This window comes from Heterodontus francisci, chromosome 17, assembly GCF_036365525.1.
Source record: "Heterodontus francisci isolate sHetFra1 chromosome 17, sHetFra1.hap1, whole genome shotgun sequence".
Classification (NCBI taxonomy): domain Eukaryota; kingdom Metazoa; phylum Chordata; class Chondrichthyes; order Heterodontiformes; family Heterodontidae; genus Heterodontus; species Heterodontus francisci.
The window spans coordinates 89,285,755-89,300,710 of NC_090387.1; the positions used below are offsets into that span (position 1 = coordinate 89,285,755).

A 14,956-nucleotide genomic window follows, 5' to 3' on the forward strand; every position below is an offset into this window, starting at 1 on the left:
CTCTCACCTTACATGAAGAGGTAGCACGAAAGAACGTGCTTGACTTTATTTCAACAGAACAATCTTACAAATAGATTTATGAATAATGCAAACCAACAAAATACGAAAAGAAAACGTACTTTACGCCTGTTCCATCATCGCAATTACACTTTCAAGTCGGGACATGAACACTTAAATTACCGTGATACACTGGAAAATACATCGATGGATGATAAAAGCATAAAGCAAAATTAAGGGCCAGAAATGACTATTGGCCCACTTGAAGATCGTCGCCCCAATACCTAATTTTCCTATTTGACCACCGACAAACATTCACAGTTAAGCTAACTGTTTTGATTCTGTAGTTCAATTTGCAGAAAATGACCAGCCACTGAATACAAAAAACACACTTCCAAATACCAGCTTATTATGTTTCCTCTTTTAAAGCGAGTTTTTTTTTTACTTTTTTAGTTATGTTTTGTCCTCTGTGAATACTTCTTTGATTTACTTCTAAATTCTATACTCATCTTTCTATTTAAAAAAAGATAAAAACGACAGTTAAGGTGAATAAATTCAAGAATAAATCCAGGAAGTGGCACTGGATGGCACAATATAAACAAACAAGAAAAAATAATTTAGTCTTCCAACTTCCAAATTTGCTTCCAATTTCTATCCTTCTCTCACCTTTACATGCTCCATCTCGGACATTTCCCTTCCCTTCCTCGACTTATCTATCTCCATCTCTGGTGATAGTTGTCTACTAATATTCATTATAAGCCCACCAACTCCCACAGCTACCTCCGCTACACTTCCTCACACCCTGCCTCCTGTAAGGACTCCATTCCATTCTCCCACTTTCTTCATCTCTGACGTATCTGTTCTGATGATGCAACCTTCCACAACAGCGCTTCTGATGTGTCTTCCTTTTCCCTCAACCGAAGATTTCCCCCTTCTGTGGGTGACAGGGCCCTCGACCGTGTCTGACCCATTTCCCGTGCCTTTGCCCTCACGCTCCCTCTCAGAACCGAGACAGCGTTCCCCTTTTCCTCACATTCCCCCTCACCCGCCCCCCAACCCCCACCAGCATCCGCATCAAAAAGATCATCCTTTGCCATTCCCCCCACGGCCAGCATGATGCCACTGCCAAACACATCTTTCCATCCCCTCCCCTGTCAGCATTCCAAAGGGATCGCTTTCTCCATAGCTCCCTGGTCCACTCCTCCATTAGCCCCACCACCTCGTCCGCTTCCCACAGTACCTTCACATGCAATTGCAGGAGGTGTAATACCTGCCCTTTTACCTCCTCTCTCCTCACTTTGCAAGGGCCCAAACACTCATTTCAGGTGAAGCAGCGATTTACTTTTACTTCTTTCAATTTATTATACTGTATTCACTACTCACAATGCGGTCTTCTCTACATTGGGAAGAGCAAATGCAGATTGGGTGACCGCTTTGCTGCGTACCTTCACTCAGTCCAGAAACATGACCCCGAACTCCTGTTGCTTGCCATTTCAACACATCCCTCTGCTCTCATGCTCACATCTCTGACCTGGGCTTGCTGAAACCTCAAGGAACAACATCACATTTCCCATTTAGGCATGCTGCAACCTACTGGACTGAATATTGAGCTCAATAATTTCAGAGCAATTTTTATTTTTATTGATTCATTACTTTTATTTTATTTTGGTTTATTTTTACCATGTACCTGCCCACTGTTTTTTCATGTTTGTGCATTTGTCTAGTGCTGTCCATTATTCTGTCATTTAACACGCTGTCTGCACGAATGTTGTGTCTTTCACTACACCGTTAACACACTATTTGCCTTTGTCTTTTCCCCATGACCTCCTTGTCAGTTATTTTCTGTGACACTCTGACATATCAACACCCTTCCTTTTGTTCTCTTTTGTCCCAGCCCCGCTTTATTTGTTTAAAATCTATTACAGTTCTAACCTTTGTCAATTCTGATGAAAGGTCACTGACCTGTAACGTTAACTTTGTTTCTCTCTCCACAGATGCTACCAGTTCTGCTCAGCATTTCCAGCACATTTGCTTTTATTTTATATTTCCAGCATCTGCATTATTTTGCTTTTATTAAAATAATGTTGTTCTTTGCTACTGTTTCTTGAATTATTTTTCGATTTTGCATTCTCAATATTTGTACGAATTAAGTTTTTATAGATCACAGCGTGTTTCTAAATTAACTGCGTTCGTCTAACGTACTAGTGCTGGATCCTCTTCGCCAATAACCGAAGGAACTGAAGAATGGACTTAGGAGAGCTTGAAGGGGACATGAAAAAGTCTTGGCGGGTAGGATTAAGGAAAATCCCAAGGCGTTCTACACTTATGTGAGGAACAAGAGGATGGCCAGAGTGAGGGTAGGGCCGATCAGGGATAGTGGAGGGAACTTGTGCCTGGAGTCGGAGGAGGTAGGGGAGGTCCTAAATGAATACTTTGCTTCAGTATTCACTAGTGAGAGGGACCTGGCCGTTTGTGAGGACAGCGTGAAACAGGCTGATATGCTCGAACAGGTTGATGTTAAGAGGGAGGATGTGCGGGAAATTTTGAAAGACATGAGGACAGATAAGTCCCCGGGGCCAGACGGGATATGCCCAAGGATATTACGGGAAGTGAGGGAAGAGATTGATGCGCCTTTGGCGATGATCTTTGCATCCTCAGTGTCCACTGGAGTAGTACCAGATGATTGGAGGGTGGCAAATGTTATTCCCTTGTTCAAGAAAGGGAATAGGGATAACCCTGGGAATTATAGACCAGTCAGTCTTACGTCAGTCGTGGGCAAATTATTGGAGAAGACTCTGAGAGACAGTTTTGATGATTATTTGGAAAAGCATGGTTTGATGAGAGACAGTCAGCATGGCTTTGTGAGGGGCAGGTCATGCCTCACAAGCCTTATTGCATTCTTTGAAGATGTGACAAAACACGTTGATGAAGGAAGAGCAGTGGATGTGGTGTATCTGGATTTTAGCAAGGCGTTTGATAAGGTTCCACATGGTAGGCTCATTCAGAAAGTAAGGAGCCATGGGATACAGGGAAATTTGGCTGTGTGGATACAGAATTGGCTGGCCCATAGAAGACAGAGGGAGGTCGTAGATGGAAAGTATTCAGCCTGGAGCTCGGTGACCAGTGGTGTACCACAAGGATCTGTTCTTGAACCTCTGCTCTTTGTGATTTTTATAAATGACTTGGATGAGGAAGTGGAAGGCTGGGTTAGCAAGTTTGCCGATGACACGAAGATTGCTGGAGTTGTGGATAGTGTGGAAGGCTGTTGTAGGTTGCAACGGGACATTGACAGGATGCAGAGCTGGGCTGAGAAGTGGCAGATGTAGTTCAACCCGGTAAAGTGTGAAGTGATTCATTTTGGAAGGTCGAATTTGAATGCGGAATACAGGCTTAAAGACAGGATTCTTGGTAGTGTGGAGGAACAGAGGGATCTTGGGGTCCATGTCCATAGATCGCTCAAAGTTGCCACCCAAGTTGATAGGGTTGTTAAGAAGGCGTATGGTGTGTTGGCTTTCATTAACAGGGGGATTGAGTTTAAGAGCCGTGAGGTTATGCTGCAGATCTATAAAACCCTGGTTAGACCACACTTGGTACATTGTGTTCAGTTCTGGTCACCTCATTATCGGAAGGATGCGGAAGCTTTAGAGAGGATGCAGAGGAGATTTACCAGGATGCTGCCTGGACTGGAGGGCATGTCTTACGACGAAAGGTTGAGGGAGCTAGGGCTTTTCTCATTGGAGCGAAGAAGGATGAGAGGTGTCTTGATAGAGGGGTACAAGATGATGAGAGGCATAGACAGAGTGGATAGCCAGAAACTTTTTCCCAGGGCGGAAAGGGCTATCACTAGGGGGCATAATTTTAAGGTGATTGGAGGAAGGTTTCGGGGAGATGTCAGAGGTAGGTTCTTTACACAGTGAGTGGTGGGTGTGTGGAATGCACTGACAGCGGTGGTAGTAGAAGCAGATACATTAGGGACATTTAAGCGATTCTTGGATAGGTACATGGATGATAGTAGTATGAAGGGTATGTAGTTAGTTTGATCCTAGAGTAGGTTAAAGGTTCGGCACAACATCGTGGGCCGAAGGACCTCTCCTGTGCTGTACTGTTCTATCTTCTGTGTTCTATGTTCTAACCCTTTTGGATCAGTCGTAACATTCTTCTCTCCGAGTCATAAGATTCATGATTCAATGACAATTCAAAGAATTGACCTCATAATCGAGGCTGACATGCCGATGCAATACCGCGGAATGATGGATGCCGGATGTACAGTCAATCGGAGGAGGCTTAAAATCCAATTCCCGCCGGACCTCTCAGGGTAAATAATCCCATGACACTATTTTCGGAACAGCAGCGAAATTCCCCTGTTGTGTTGGCTAATATTTACCACTGAACCAATATCACTGAAACGGTTATATGATCCTACATTTTAACTACTGTCTGGGATTTAGCTGTATTGACATTGTCTGCCAAAATTGTTGATGTTGGGATAATGGGCCTGTGGTTAGATATATGCACGCAAAATGGACACCGCGTTGGACAGCAATATTACATGGCATTTTGTTGCTTGTAAAGAACGTCTGCTCTTGGTTTTTCCATCCGAACCTGAGCGTACTCCGTGCTGGTATCCTTACAATTAGCCTTTGCTGTTCCCTTTAAACCTGCCATATCTAGAGCTGCGTAGGTCAGTTTATTACCCGGTGACCTGTGGTTGGTCTGTGAAAGCAATTTTGGGAATATCATTAGTTGCATGTTTTAGCTGACTGTAGTCCACCGTTCCATAAATATTGGAATAGACAGTGCCTCGCACAATTAGCGTTACAAGCAATAGGTTGCTATTGCAGCATTTAAGACATTTCCAATACTAAACTGCATAATTTGCTAATTGAAATTATTCAATTTCTTTGCCCGAAAACCAGAGTCAAATCATTAAAGGAAGGATTGAGATATCAGTCACTGAGGCCCACAACATCACTGTCTGCGCACTATCTCGGCGCCATCAGCGCTCAGCAGGCCGAATCAGTCTTATTAACAAAAATATTCAAGACAGTTTGAGAGAAGGCAAGGTTAAGTTTCAGTCTTTACAGCCTGAAATTTACTCATCGTCAGCGTTGAGCGGGATTGAAAAATTCGACCCATTTTCCAAACAGTGAAGCGAATGCAATGATAATTTCCTAGGGTGGAGCAATCGTACTTTTCAGATATTGTGCTCCGTGCAATCATTGCTTAACGCCCAAGCGTGAAAGACTGAAAAAAATCCCCAAATTCCATAGAGTCACAACAGGCCTCCTGATTTCACTTCGTTTGGTCACCACCAGAAATCCTGCAGAAACCCTTTAATAGGCTGCAAATGCTCCATAAGTTGGTTCTGTGGGAGTTCCACTAATATGCTAGCGAATTAATGGAAAATCCATGACATTTGTAGGTCAAGAGAATAAATGAAATGAGAGATCAAAATTCGTCCCTGTTGCCCATTGATAAAAAAAAATCTGTTTCAAATAATATGCATCTGGCAATGTTTATATACTTGAAGTTACACTTCAGAATACACAAGATACATGTATTTCAACAGGGAAGAAAAATTCCAAGGGAGGATTCGCCATTCGTGGTTAACTAAACCAGTTAAAGATAGTATCAAACTTAAAGAAAAAGCACATAATTGCGCAGAGATTGGTGGCAGGTCAAAGACTGCACAGAATATTTTGAAAAAATGACTAAAATATTGACAAGGAAGGTAAAATTAGAATACGAGAGAAAGTTATTTAGAAATGCAAAGACAGATATTAAGAGTTTCTATAGATTTTTTTTAAAGAGAAAAGTCAACAAAGTGAACTTTGGTCCTACAGAAAGTCAGTCTGGGGAATTATTAATGGATGATAAGGAGATGGCAGATGGATTGAACAGTTATATTGCTTCGATCTTCACTATTGAGGATACAAGTAACATTCCAGAATTAGCTGTAAGTCAGGAAATGAAAGGGATGAAAGAACTCAAGAAAATTGCAATCACCAGGGGAGTAGTAGTGAACAATTTTTTGGAGCTGCGGGCTGAGATGTCCCCGGGTCCTAATGGACTTCACCCTGGGTTCTTAAAGAAAGTGGCTAGTGAGATAGTTGATGCGTTAGTTTTAATTTTCCAAAATTCCCTAGATTCGAGAAGGTTCCATTAGTCTGGAAAATAGCCAATGTGACTCCTTCATTCAGAAGGGGAGGGAGATAGAAAGCAGGAAACTACAGGCCAGTTAGCTTAAAATCTGTCTTAGGGGAAATGTTAGAAGCTATTATTGAAGACGTTATAGCAGGTTACTTAGAAAAATTGAAGATAATCAGGCAGAGTCAGCATGGTTTTGTGAAAGGGAAATCATGTTTAACCAATTTATTGGAGTTCTTTGAGGGAGTTGCATGTGCTGTGGATGAAGGGAACCGGTGGATTTATTGTACTTAGATTTCCAGAAGGCACTTGATAATGTTCCACATCAAAGGTTATTGCAAAAAAAAAAACTCATGGTGTAGGGGTAACATATTGGCATGGATAGAAGATTAGCTAGCTAACAGGAAGCAGAGAGTAAGCATAAATGGGGTCATTTCCTGGTTGCCAAGATGTAACGAGTGGTGTGCCACACGGATCTGTGCTGGGGCCTCAACATTTTACAATATATTTTAATTAGTTAGATGAAGGCACCGAAGGTATAATTGCTAAATTTTCTGATGACACAAAGATCGGTAGGAAAGTAGGTTATGAAGAGTACATATGGAGGCTACAAATAGATGTAGATGGGTTAAGTGAGTGGGCAAAACAAAAACTGGCAGATGGATTATAATGTGGGAAAATGCAAAGTTGTCCATTTTGGCAGGAAGAATTATCTGAATGGTGAGAGATTACGGAGCTCTGAGATGCAGAGGGATCTGGGTGTCCTAGTGCATAAATCACAAAAGGTCTGTATGCATGTACAGCATATAATTAGGAAAGCTATCAGTAATGCTTCAGCTATGCAAGGAATTGGTGGGACCACATCTGGAGCACTGTGCACAATATTGGTCTCCTTATTTAAGGAAGGATGTAAATGCATTGGAAGCAGTTCAGACAAGATTTACTAGACTGACGCCTGGAATGGACGGGCTATCCTATGAGGAAAGATTGGACAGGCTAGGCTTGTATTCGCTGAAATTTAGAAGAGCAAGAGGCGACTTGCTTGAAACATATAAGACCCTGAGTGTTCTTGACAGGGTGGATGTGGAAAGGATGTCTCCCCTTGTGGGAACATCTAACTAGGGGTCACTGTTTAAAAATAGGGGGTCGCCGATTTAAGAAAGAGATGAGGACATTTTTTTCCCCTCTCAGAGCGTGAGTCTTTGGAGCTCTCTTCCTCAGGAGTCGGTGGAAGCAGAATATGTTTCAGACAGAGGGAGATAGATTATTGATAAGCAAGGGAGTAAAATGTTATCGGGGGTTGGTGGTAATGTGGAGTAACCAGATTAGCCATGAACTTATTCAATGTTGGAACAGGCTGGAGGGCTACTCCTGCACCTAATTCGAATGTTTGTACGTATATTCGTATGTTCTGTTGCAGCAAAAATATAGTAAAGGCATGCGAATTATTTTGTAAAGCTGAGTTTTTCCACATTGAGAATGTGTGTTTTAAGTAAAGAATAGATGGACTTGATTTAGGACGAGGAGAGAGAAAGATATTTGGGAGTCAAAGCAATCAGATCACTTTCACTGTCCGGGCAAGTAAACGACAAATATAATTTTGCAATGATCAGAACATTGTGCACAAGAAGTCCTATTAACGTTTGACAGTCATTTTCTAAACTACGTAGACTAATATCTACGTCGATAACAACCTGTCTATCTATCTATCTATTTATCTATCTATCTATATATCCGTCTTTTGGGAAGGAGGAGAAAAATGCACACAATACCGCAGATATGGCCTCACCAATGCCCTGTATGACTTATACAATGACTTATTTACTGTTATATTCCAATTCCTATGTAACATAACTAAGATACAATTTCCTTTCCTAATTTATTGCTGCTTATTCTACGGAATAGAATCTCAAAATTTGCAAATTATACCAAACGTGGCAAACAGTCAGGTTGATAGGAACGATTTGCAACAGGGCAGAGATAAGCTAACAGAATGGGCAGACAAGTTACAGATGGAATTTGATACAAACAAGTGAGAGGTGCTGAATTTTACCAGAAAGGATATGATGAGGAAATATCGACTTAATGGCACAGTTCTAAAGACTGTGCCGGAACAGAGGATCCGGGGAGTGCATGTACATTGATCTTTGAATGTGGAAATATATATTGATATTGAGAGAGTGGTTAGCGAGGCAAATGGGATCTTAGGCTTCATAAACCAAGGCATAGATACAAAAGCACCTAAGTTATCCTTGGCATCGCTGGCAACTGCAGCTATTATCTCCTTTTCTGCTTGCCCGAGAAATGTTTTGGTGGAGTTGTGAGGAGACTCCATGTGGACTTCAAGCGCCAACCACATTCGTCTGGATTGCAGTCAGAGACAAAGCAGACCAGTTTAAGGCGGCTGTTTTCCTTCCGCGAGAGGCATTAGCAAACCACTTGGGGAATTTAAGACAATCTGACAGCTTCATAGTCACTTTGATTGCTACCATATTTTGCTAATAGATTTTGAAAACTGAATTTAAAAAGATCAAACTGGCATGTTAGGCTTTGAACTCTTGTGTTCTGTATTTATTCTGGAATTAGCTAATTGACAATACATCAAAATACTGCCAGCTGTGTGGTAGCTTTTAAGTAGTATGATCACAACGAGAAAACGGCAGTTACAATTCAGTTGCCTCTGACGCAATGACAAAAAATGTTACTGCTGCATGACCGCCGAATTCACTCTGTCCTATTTTGTACTATTCTTTACATCCATAGAATAAAACATGATAATTATTGTATTAAATGGATTGCAGCTCTGTTATGCCTAAATCTATATTCAAGTAATGTGGAATGAATTGTGGAAGCATACCTTCTGCTCGGGATAGTCGCATCTTTCGCCATCGTTCTGCACTCCTGGTAAGGTATGGAGTTCAAGAATTTAGGATGAAACACTTAATCAGCTTAGAAAGAAACTCGTGGTAGGCTAAATGTAAATTATAACATACTCTAGATAGGTGTAAAATTTCAGGCAATGAAAAAAAGCTTTTGTAATAAAGCATCATTGGAGTTCCAATCTCAGCCGGTGGCTGGGGGACCTTGGACATTAACACTCCATTTTAGAAATTCGAATCTACTGCGATAGCTGTCGTGATGGAAGGCATATTCAATAAATTAGATGTTTTATTCTGTGTAAATGCATATGGTTGGGGTGATTGTGAAGCACCCCAAGTATTTTAAAACGCAGAACAAACTTTATGTTCAGCAATCGCACTGTTACTATCAGTAAACTAACTAACAGACTAAGTATTGTTTGAACCGTTCAGTTGTAATCAATCAACCATGTATATAGCATGCAGTTCTCACTCTTTCTGTTTGGAAGTTGAACTTACTTTAGTAAAATAAAATCTATGGCCGTTGTTAAGTATTAACTTTGTAAGTGTTAGTTGAGCGTAATAAACTCTGACTTGATCAGAAAACGTAAGTCAATACCTTGTAGGCCTGTCTTAGTAAAGAAATCCCAATGTGAGACGGGTTGGCGTTTTGTCTCACCTCTATTTAAGTACATCTGCCTGAAAGCCTGAAAACTTAAACTTACAATGTCTTACCTTTATTTTTCTTTGAGATGCATCGCTTTGCAATGAGGAGACCCAACAGTAGTAATACCAACCCGCCCCATGCAGCTGAAGAAATCAGCAGGCAGCGGGTGAGCTCACCATCTACAAGAGTTAAATGAAATATAAAAATCTGAAACCGTAGACTGTTGAATTGCATGAAACCATGCCTTAAAAGATAGGGAACCTTCAACTTTTTCAATCACTTGTTTTGGTTTAAGGTTTTATGAAACCACATAAAATGTTGAGCGATGTTTATTTTTCCATGTGTAAAAAAAAGTTAATTTACTTTATTTTGGCTTAATCTCAAATGCGATTGTATCCTTGTTTCTTATTGAAACTAGACTGCGGTGTAAGGTGGCAATTTTTACTTTGTTAGTGCAGAATAGACTGGTTTACATTTATTCATATTTGTTATTCCCACTGATTTTTGTGTAATCATGTTTAGTTTGTTGATTTATAAGACAGCTAACACTAATTGCTAAAATGACAGCTTGCTGCAGATTATAGCACGGTTTATGGAATGCAGGACATAGTGGTCCATCTGTGGCATGTTGTGACTGGGAACCATAAGATTGGAGTTACTGCAGGATGCATGCCAACGCGTCTGTTGTGCATTCACTGGGGCAAAAATATGAAACAACAGTTGCAGAGGACTTGCAGCAGAACAACTGGACGAACTCCACGGATGATGAGTAACAGTAAACGAATGATAAGGGGAGGGATCACCACAAATGGATTATTTACAATGTAATTCAGTTACATAAACATAATAATTGCAGTTCAGTGAGTATAAGGTTGGTGGTGGGAAGACTACGAGAAACCATTGACCAGCTCAAAAATAATTTCTACTCGGAGTAGCGTGGTTAATAATGTCCGTGCAGCACAGATAAGTTAAACGCAAATCGTGCCTAATCACCCTAATTGATTTATAAGATGAAGTAACAGAAAAGGTTGACGAAGGTAATTCTGAAGATATATGGACTTTTAAAAGTCATTTGACAAAATATCTCATAGTAGCGTATTCAGCAAATAGAAACATGTAGGATATAATGAATGTTGGGACCTTGCATGTATAAGTAGCTAAGTGATAGTCGTCGTGAACATTTTTTTTTCTGACAGGATAAATGCATGCGGTGGTATCCCCCAGGCATCATTAGTAATGGTAACTTTCTAAATAGTGTGGAGAACGGTAGTTGACTTCAGTAGGACAAAGGTAGACTGGTAAAAAAATGGTCAGATGTAATATAGGTGCAATTTAATGCGAATAAGTACGAAGTGTGCACTTTGGGTTCAACTACACGCACAGGCAGTATAATATAAATGCTACTCCTTTGAGGTGCATGGAAAAGCAGCAGGACCTGAGGGCGCATATTTGCAAGCCTTTGAATGTGACAGGGCAAGCTGATAGCTGGTTAAGGGAGCTCAATGCATTAATTGGTTTAGTAAATAAACTGAATTCAAAAACAAGTCATGATAAAACTTTACAAATCAGGGTTAACTTCAGCTTCAGTACTGTGCATAATTCTGGATCACACAGTTTAGTAAAGACGTCAAGGTCTTGGAGAAGGTGCAGAGAAAGGTATGAGGGTCTTGAGTTATTTAGAGAGATTGGAGAAGCTGAGATTTTCTCATTAAAGCCAAGAAGATTAAAGGACTATCTAATAGAAGTACTCAAAATTATGAAGGGTTTTTATGGAATGAGTAAGGAGAAACTATTTCATCTGAAAAATTGTTCGGTAACCCGCAGTGGTAGATTTGGAATTATTGGCAAAGAACTAAAACCAAATTGAGGAGAGCTATTTTCTCCTGGAGGGTTGTGAAGGTCCAGAACGATCTTCCTGAAATATTGGTAGCAGCTGTTTACGTCGAATCTTTCAAAACAGGCAGTTGAACATCTGCTTGAAGGGGATTAATTTGCAGAATTATGGGAAACAAGCTGTGTGGTACGACTAAATTACTCACCACTTCCAAATAATCCACACTGGCATGCCAGACCAAATGTGCTGTAAGATTCTTTCCGAAGTCTTACCTGTGTTTGTATAGGTGACAATGTGAGTGGCCGTGGCTGAAATATGGAGAGTACTGTGAGAGACTGAGCAAGTATAAACAGTTCCAGTCCGGACACTCTGCGCCTCTTGCAACCGGCTAGAAGCTTCATATAATCCATCGGTCTTGAGTTCAATAATGTTATTTATCCTTGATGCAATTTTTCTGCCATCCTTATACCAAGTAAAGCTGATATTCTTCGGGTAAAATGGAGATGTTACGCACAAAACAACTAGAGATGCAAATGAATCTTTTTGATCTTGCTGAGACTTAATTCTCAGTGGAGTTGGTGGAACTAGGAAAATGGAGGAAAAGAACGTGACTTGAACATCATGCAAAGTTAGCAAACCAACGTTTTGCTGATACTATTCCCGCTACTATCATGTGGAGGTGGGAGGTGGGGGTGGGGGGGGGGGGGGGGGGGGTGGCATCGTGGTGGCGTGGATTGGGTATGGATTTTCATCATGCGCAATTGGTAGCTGCATCTCAAGTAAATTCGTCTTAAAGGTCAACGTAATATCGGCAGTAATTTTAACTTACCTCCAGACGAAGAACGGGTAATAGTAAGTGAGCCGCCCGTTTTACAGCTCGCATTATTTGATTGTCTAATGCGAAATAACGTTAAGGGGATTGCAAATCAGGCTTCCGACTGCTTTTCACTTGCTGTGCGAAAGCGCTGCTGACCAATCTCATTTCGCACAGTATAACAATTGCTTAGAAAGTATAATGTATCCATGAGAGAGTGGCTTTGGTACGAAGGTTTAGTATGATTTCTTGCTTATTGCAAGTCAAAGACATGATGCAAGTATGGAGTGGGAGGCTTAAGCAGACGTTACTTGTTAATAAAAGCAAAATACTGCGGATGCTGGAAATCTGAAATAAAAACAAGAAATGCTGGAACCACTCAGCAGGTCTGGCAGCATCTGCGAAAAGAGAAGCAGAGTTAACGTTTCGGGTCAGTGACCCGAAGGTTCCGATGTAGGGTCAGTGACCCGAAACGTTAACTCTGCTTCGCTTTTCACAGATGCTGCCAGACTGACCCGAAACGTTAACTCTGCTTCTCTTTTCACAGATGCTGCCAGACCTGCTGAGTGGTTCCAGCATTTCTTGTTTTTATTACTTGTTAATAATATCGGCTTTCAAAGATCTTAACATACCAAGTGCTAAACCATAAGTGCGCAAATCTGAATCTCAATAGAAAAGTTCATCCATCCCGTAATCAAGTAAACAAATAAGCCATCATATAAGATGAAATATGTGTGCACGCTGGCAGACCCACTCTCGTAAGTAATAAAGTTGAGTTTTTCACGTCCTTTAATGATCCTGCAATTTTAACTTCAATACTTGTTTCCAACACGACAACTGTGTATTTTAGTAAAGCTACTATCGGATACTGCTCATCATAATTAATATTACTGAAATATTGCAATGCATAATAAAATATGAACTGTAGCCATCAACTCTGAAATTTGAATGTATGCATATAAAAAGATTGGAAACTAATTTGTAATGTGAACTTTTAAACGCACTACCGAATAATACTTCGGAGTGTCAAATATTGCTGTTGCTGGGATCTCATTCGCCGTTTCTTTTTTTTCCTACTTACCCCATACAACTAAGTTGGAACCTGTGCCGTTTCCAACGATTTTGTCTCGATGGGCGACAGTGCAATAATATATGCCTGCGTCCTCGACACTCACATTACTAATCTGAAGGAAGCCGCTGAATTTAGTCTTGAAGCCGATCACTTTTCTGTCATCTTGTTCCGTGCTTAGATATTGATTAGCACCCTCCTTCCACCAGTATATGTTTACACGTGGACCATCTTGAAAGAAGGGAAGCGTGCAATGAAAGGAAACGTTTGTACCCGTGTTTCTGCTTGTGCTCTCAGGGAGCTGAGTCACTTTGACTGAAGTTTCGCCGAAGCCTATAGGAAAAGAAAATCAAAACCGAATCAGTGAGGGGTAACACTGCAGGAGAAAAGAGCGCGATGATTCAGTCAGTCAATGTGTCCAAAAGGCAATAAACCATGCCGCATGAAAGCACAATAAAACAACTACTCGGTCAATGAGAAAGCAAGGAATCGAAGGAACGGGTACCTGTGAGAATGCCAACTAGAACAGCGAGGCAATGAAATACTACACTCGCCAACATTCTGAATCAATTTGTTTTCGGAGCGATGAACTGGCTAATAGCTTATAAGAACGCTGAGAGGCGGGAGTATGTAATAGGTCACAATGAAGCGTAGGTTCAGAAGACGTACCTGCCGTGTGGTTTGTTGAAATAATTGTACAGGCGACAGATGTAGCCGCAACTCGCAATCTGAATTTTCCACCCACACCAGCTGGACCTGCCCTCGCCTCGGAACTTCCTGACTTAGAAAAGCTGCGATGAAAGTTTCCTAGACGAGTGCGGGAAATCGAGATTTAGTTGCTCCACCGATGGAATTTCTATGAAATTTCCAGTTGGGAGAGACGCAAAACAGCGGAAAACGGCGAGAATTCCTAATCTTGGCCGTTTCTCATCAGTGTATGCTTTCTCTTCATAGTTCGTCCAAGATATGGCCTGACATTATGAGAACTGCGAAAATATTCTTCCTCAGTGCCCGACATCATTTCAGATGAAGCACAAGAGATATTTCGAATATCAATGTAATAAACTGTGAAATAGTTAAAGCACGGAGACGTCTGCAAACCCACCATAAACTAAGTGTAGCGTATATCACGGCTATTTATTTTGCTCTTCTGTATCATTTTTAACTGATGATTGGTAAAAGTAGGTAGGCTACGAATACACGCCTAATCCATGTTTTGTGCTCTGCTTCCAAAATATAATCAGGAATGTCGAACTTCCCCATACTGGGAAGCGTTTTTTGTTATTAAGTGATAATAGTAGTTTGGTAGTACAGAACTTGAGTATTGCTGAAAATAAAGACATTTTGTCGAAGCTTTTTGCCTTGTACTCATCAGGACAATCCGCATGAATACCAAGGTAAGGGAAAACAAGGACTTTGAGAACAGAGTATGAGAACAAAGTTGGTTGACAAGTGAACTCTGATTGGTAGAGGAGTTGCTATGGAGAATGCACAAGTTTACAGGTGACTGACAGTTAACTGCCACGCTTTGTTTGACATTTAAACCAGGCATCTTGACTCTGATTGGTCA

General features: G+C 41.0%; 1 protein-coding gene across 2 annotated transcripts; it reads right to left on the minus strand.

Annotated features, from left to right (window-relative positions):
- Positions 1–1,043: 1,043 nt before the first annotated feature.
- Positions 1,044–13,972, minus strand: LOC137379121 (tyrosine-protein phosphatase non-receptor type substrate 1-like). 2 transcript variants are annotated; one of them, XM_068049831.1, is made up of 6 exons: positions 13,892–13,972; positions 13,399–13,719; positions 11,776–12,087; positions 9,738–9,848; positions 9,002–9,045; positions 1,044–4,710 (listed from the first exon to the last, which is right to left on the minus strand). In XM_068049831.1, exons 1-6 carry the CDS (start codon positions 13,944–13,946, stop codon positions 4,543–4,545), a joined length of 1,011 nt encoding a protein of 336 aa, XP_067905932.1. In that variant the 5' UTR covers positions 13,947–13,972; the 3' UTR covers positions 1,044–4,542. The 2 variants fall into 2 exon arrangements, with proteins under 2 accessions (XP_067905932.1, XP_067905933.1); XM_068049832.1 differs by lacking the exon at positions 9,002–9,045 and having other exon boundaries at positions 4,601–4,710.
- Between the last annotated feature and the right edge of the window lie 984 nt (positions 13,973–14,956).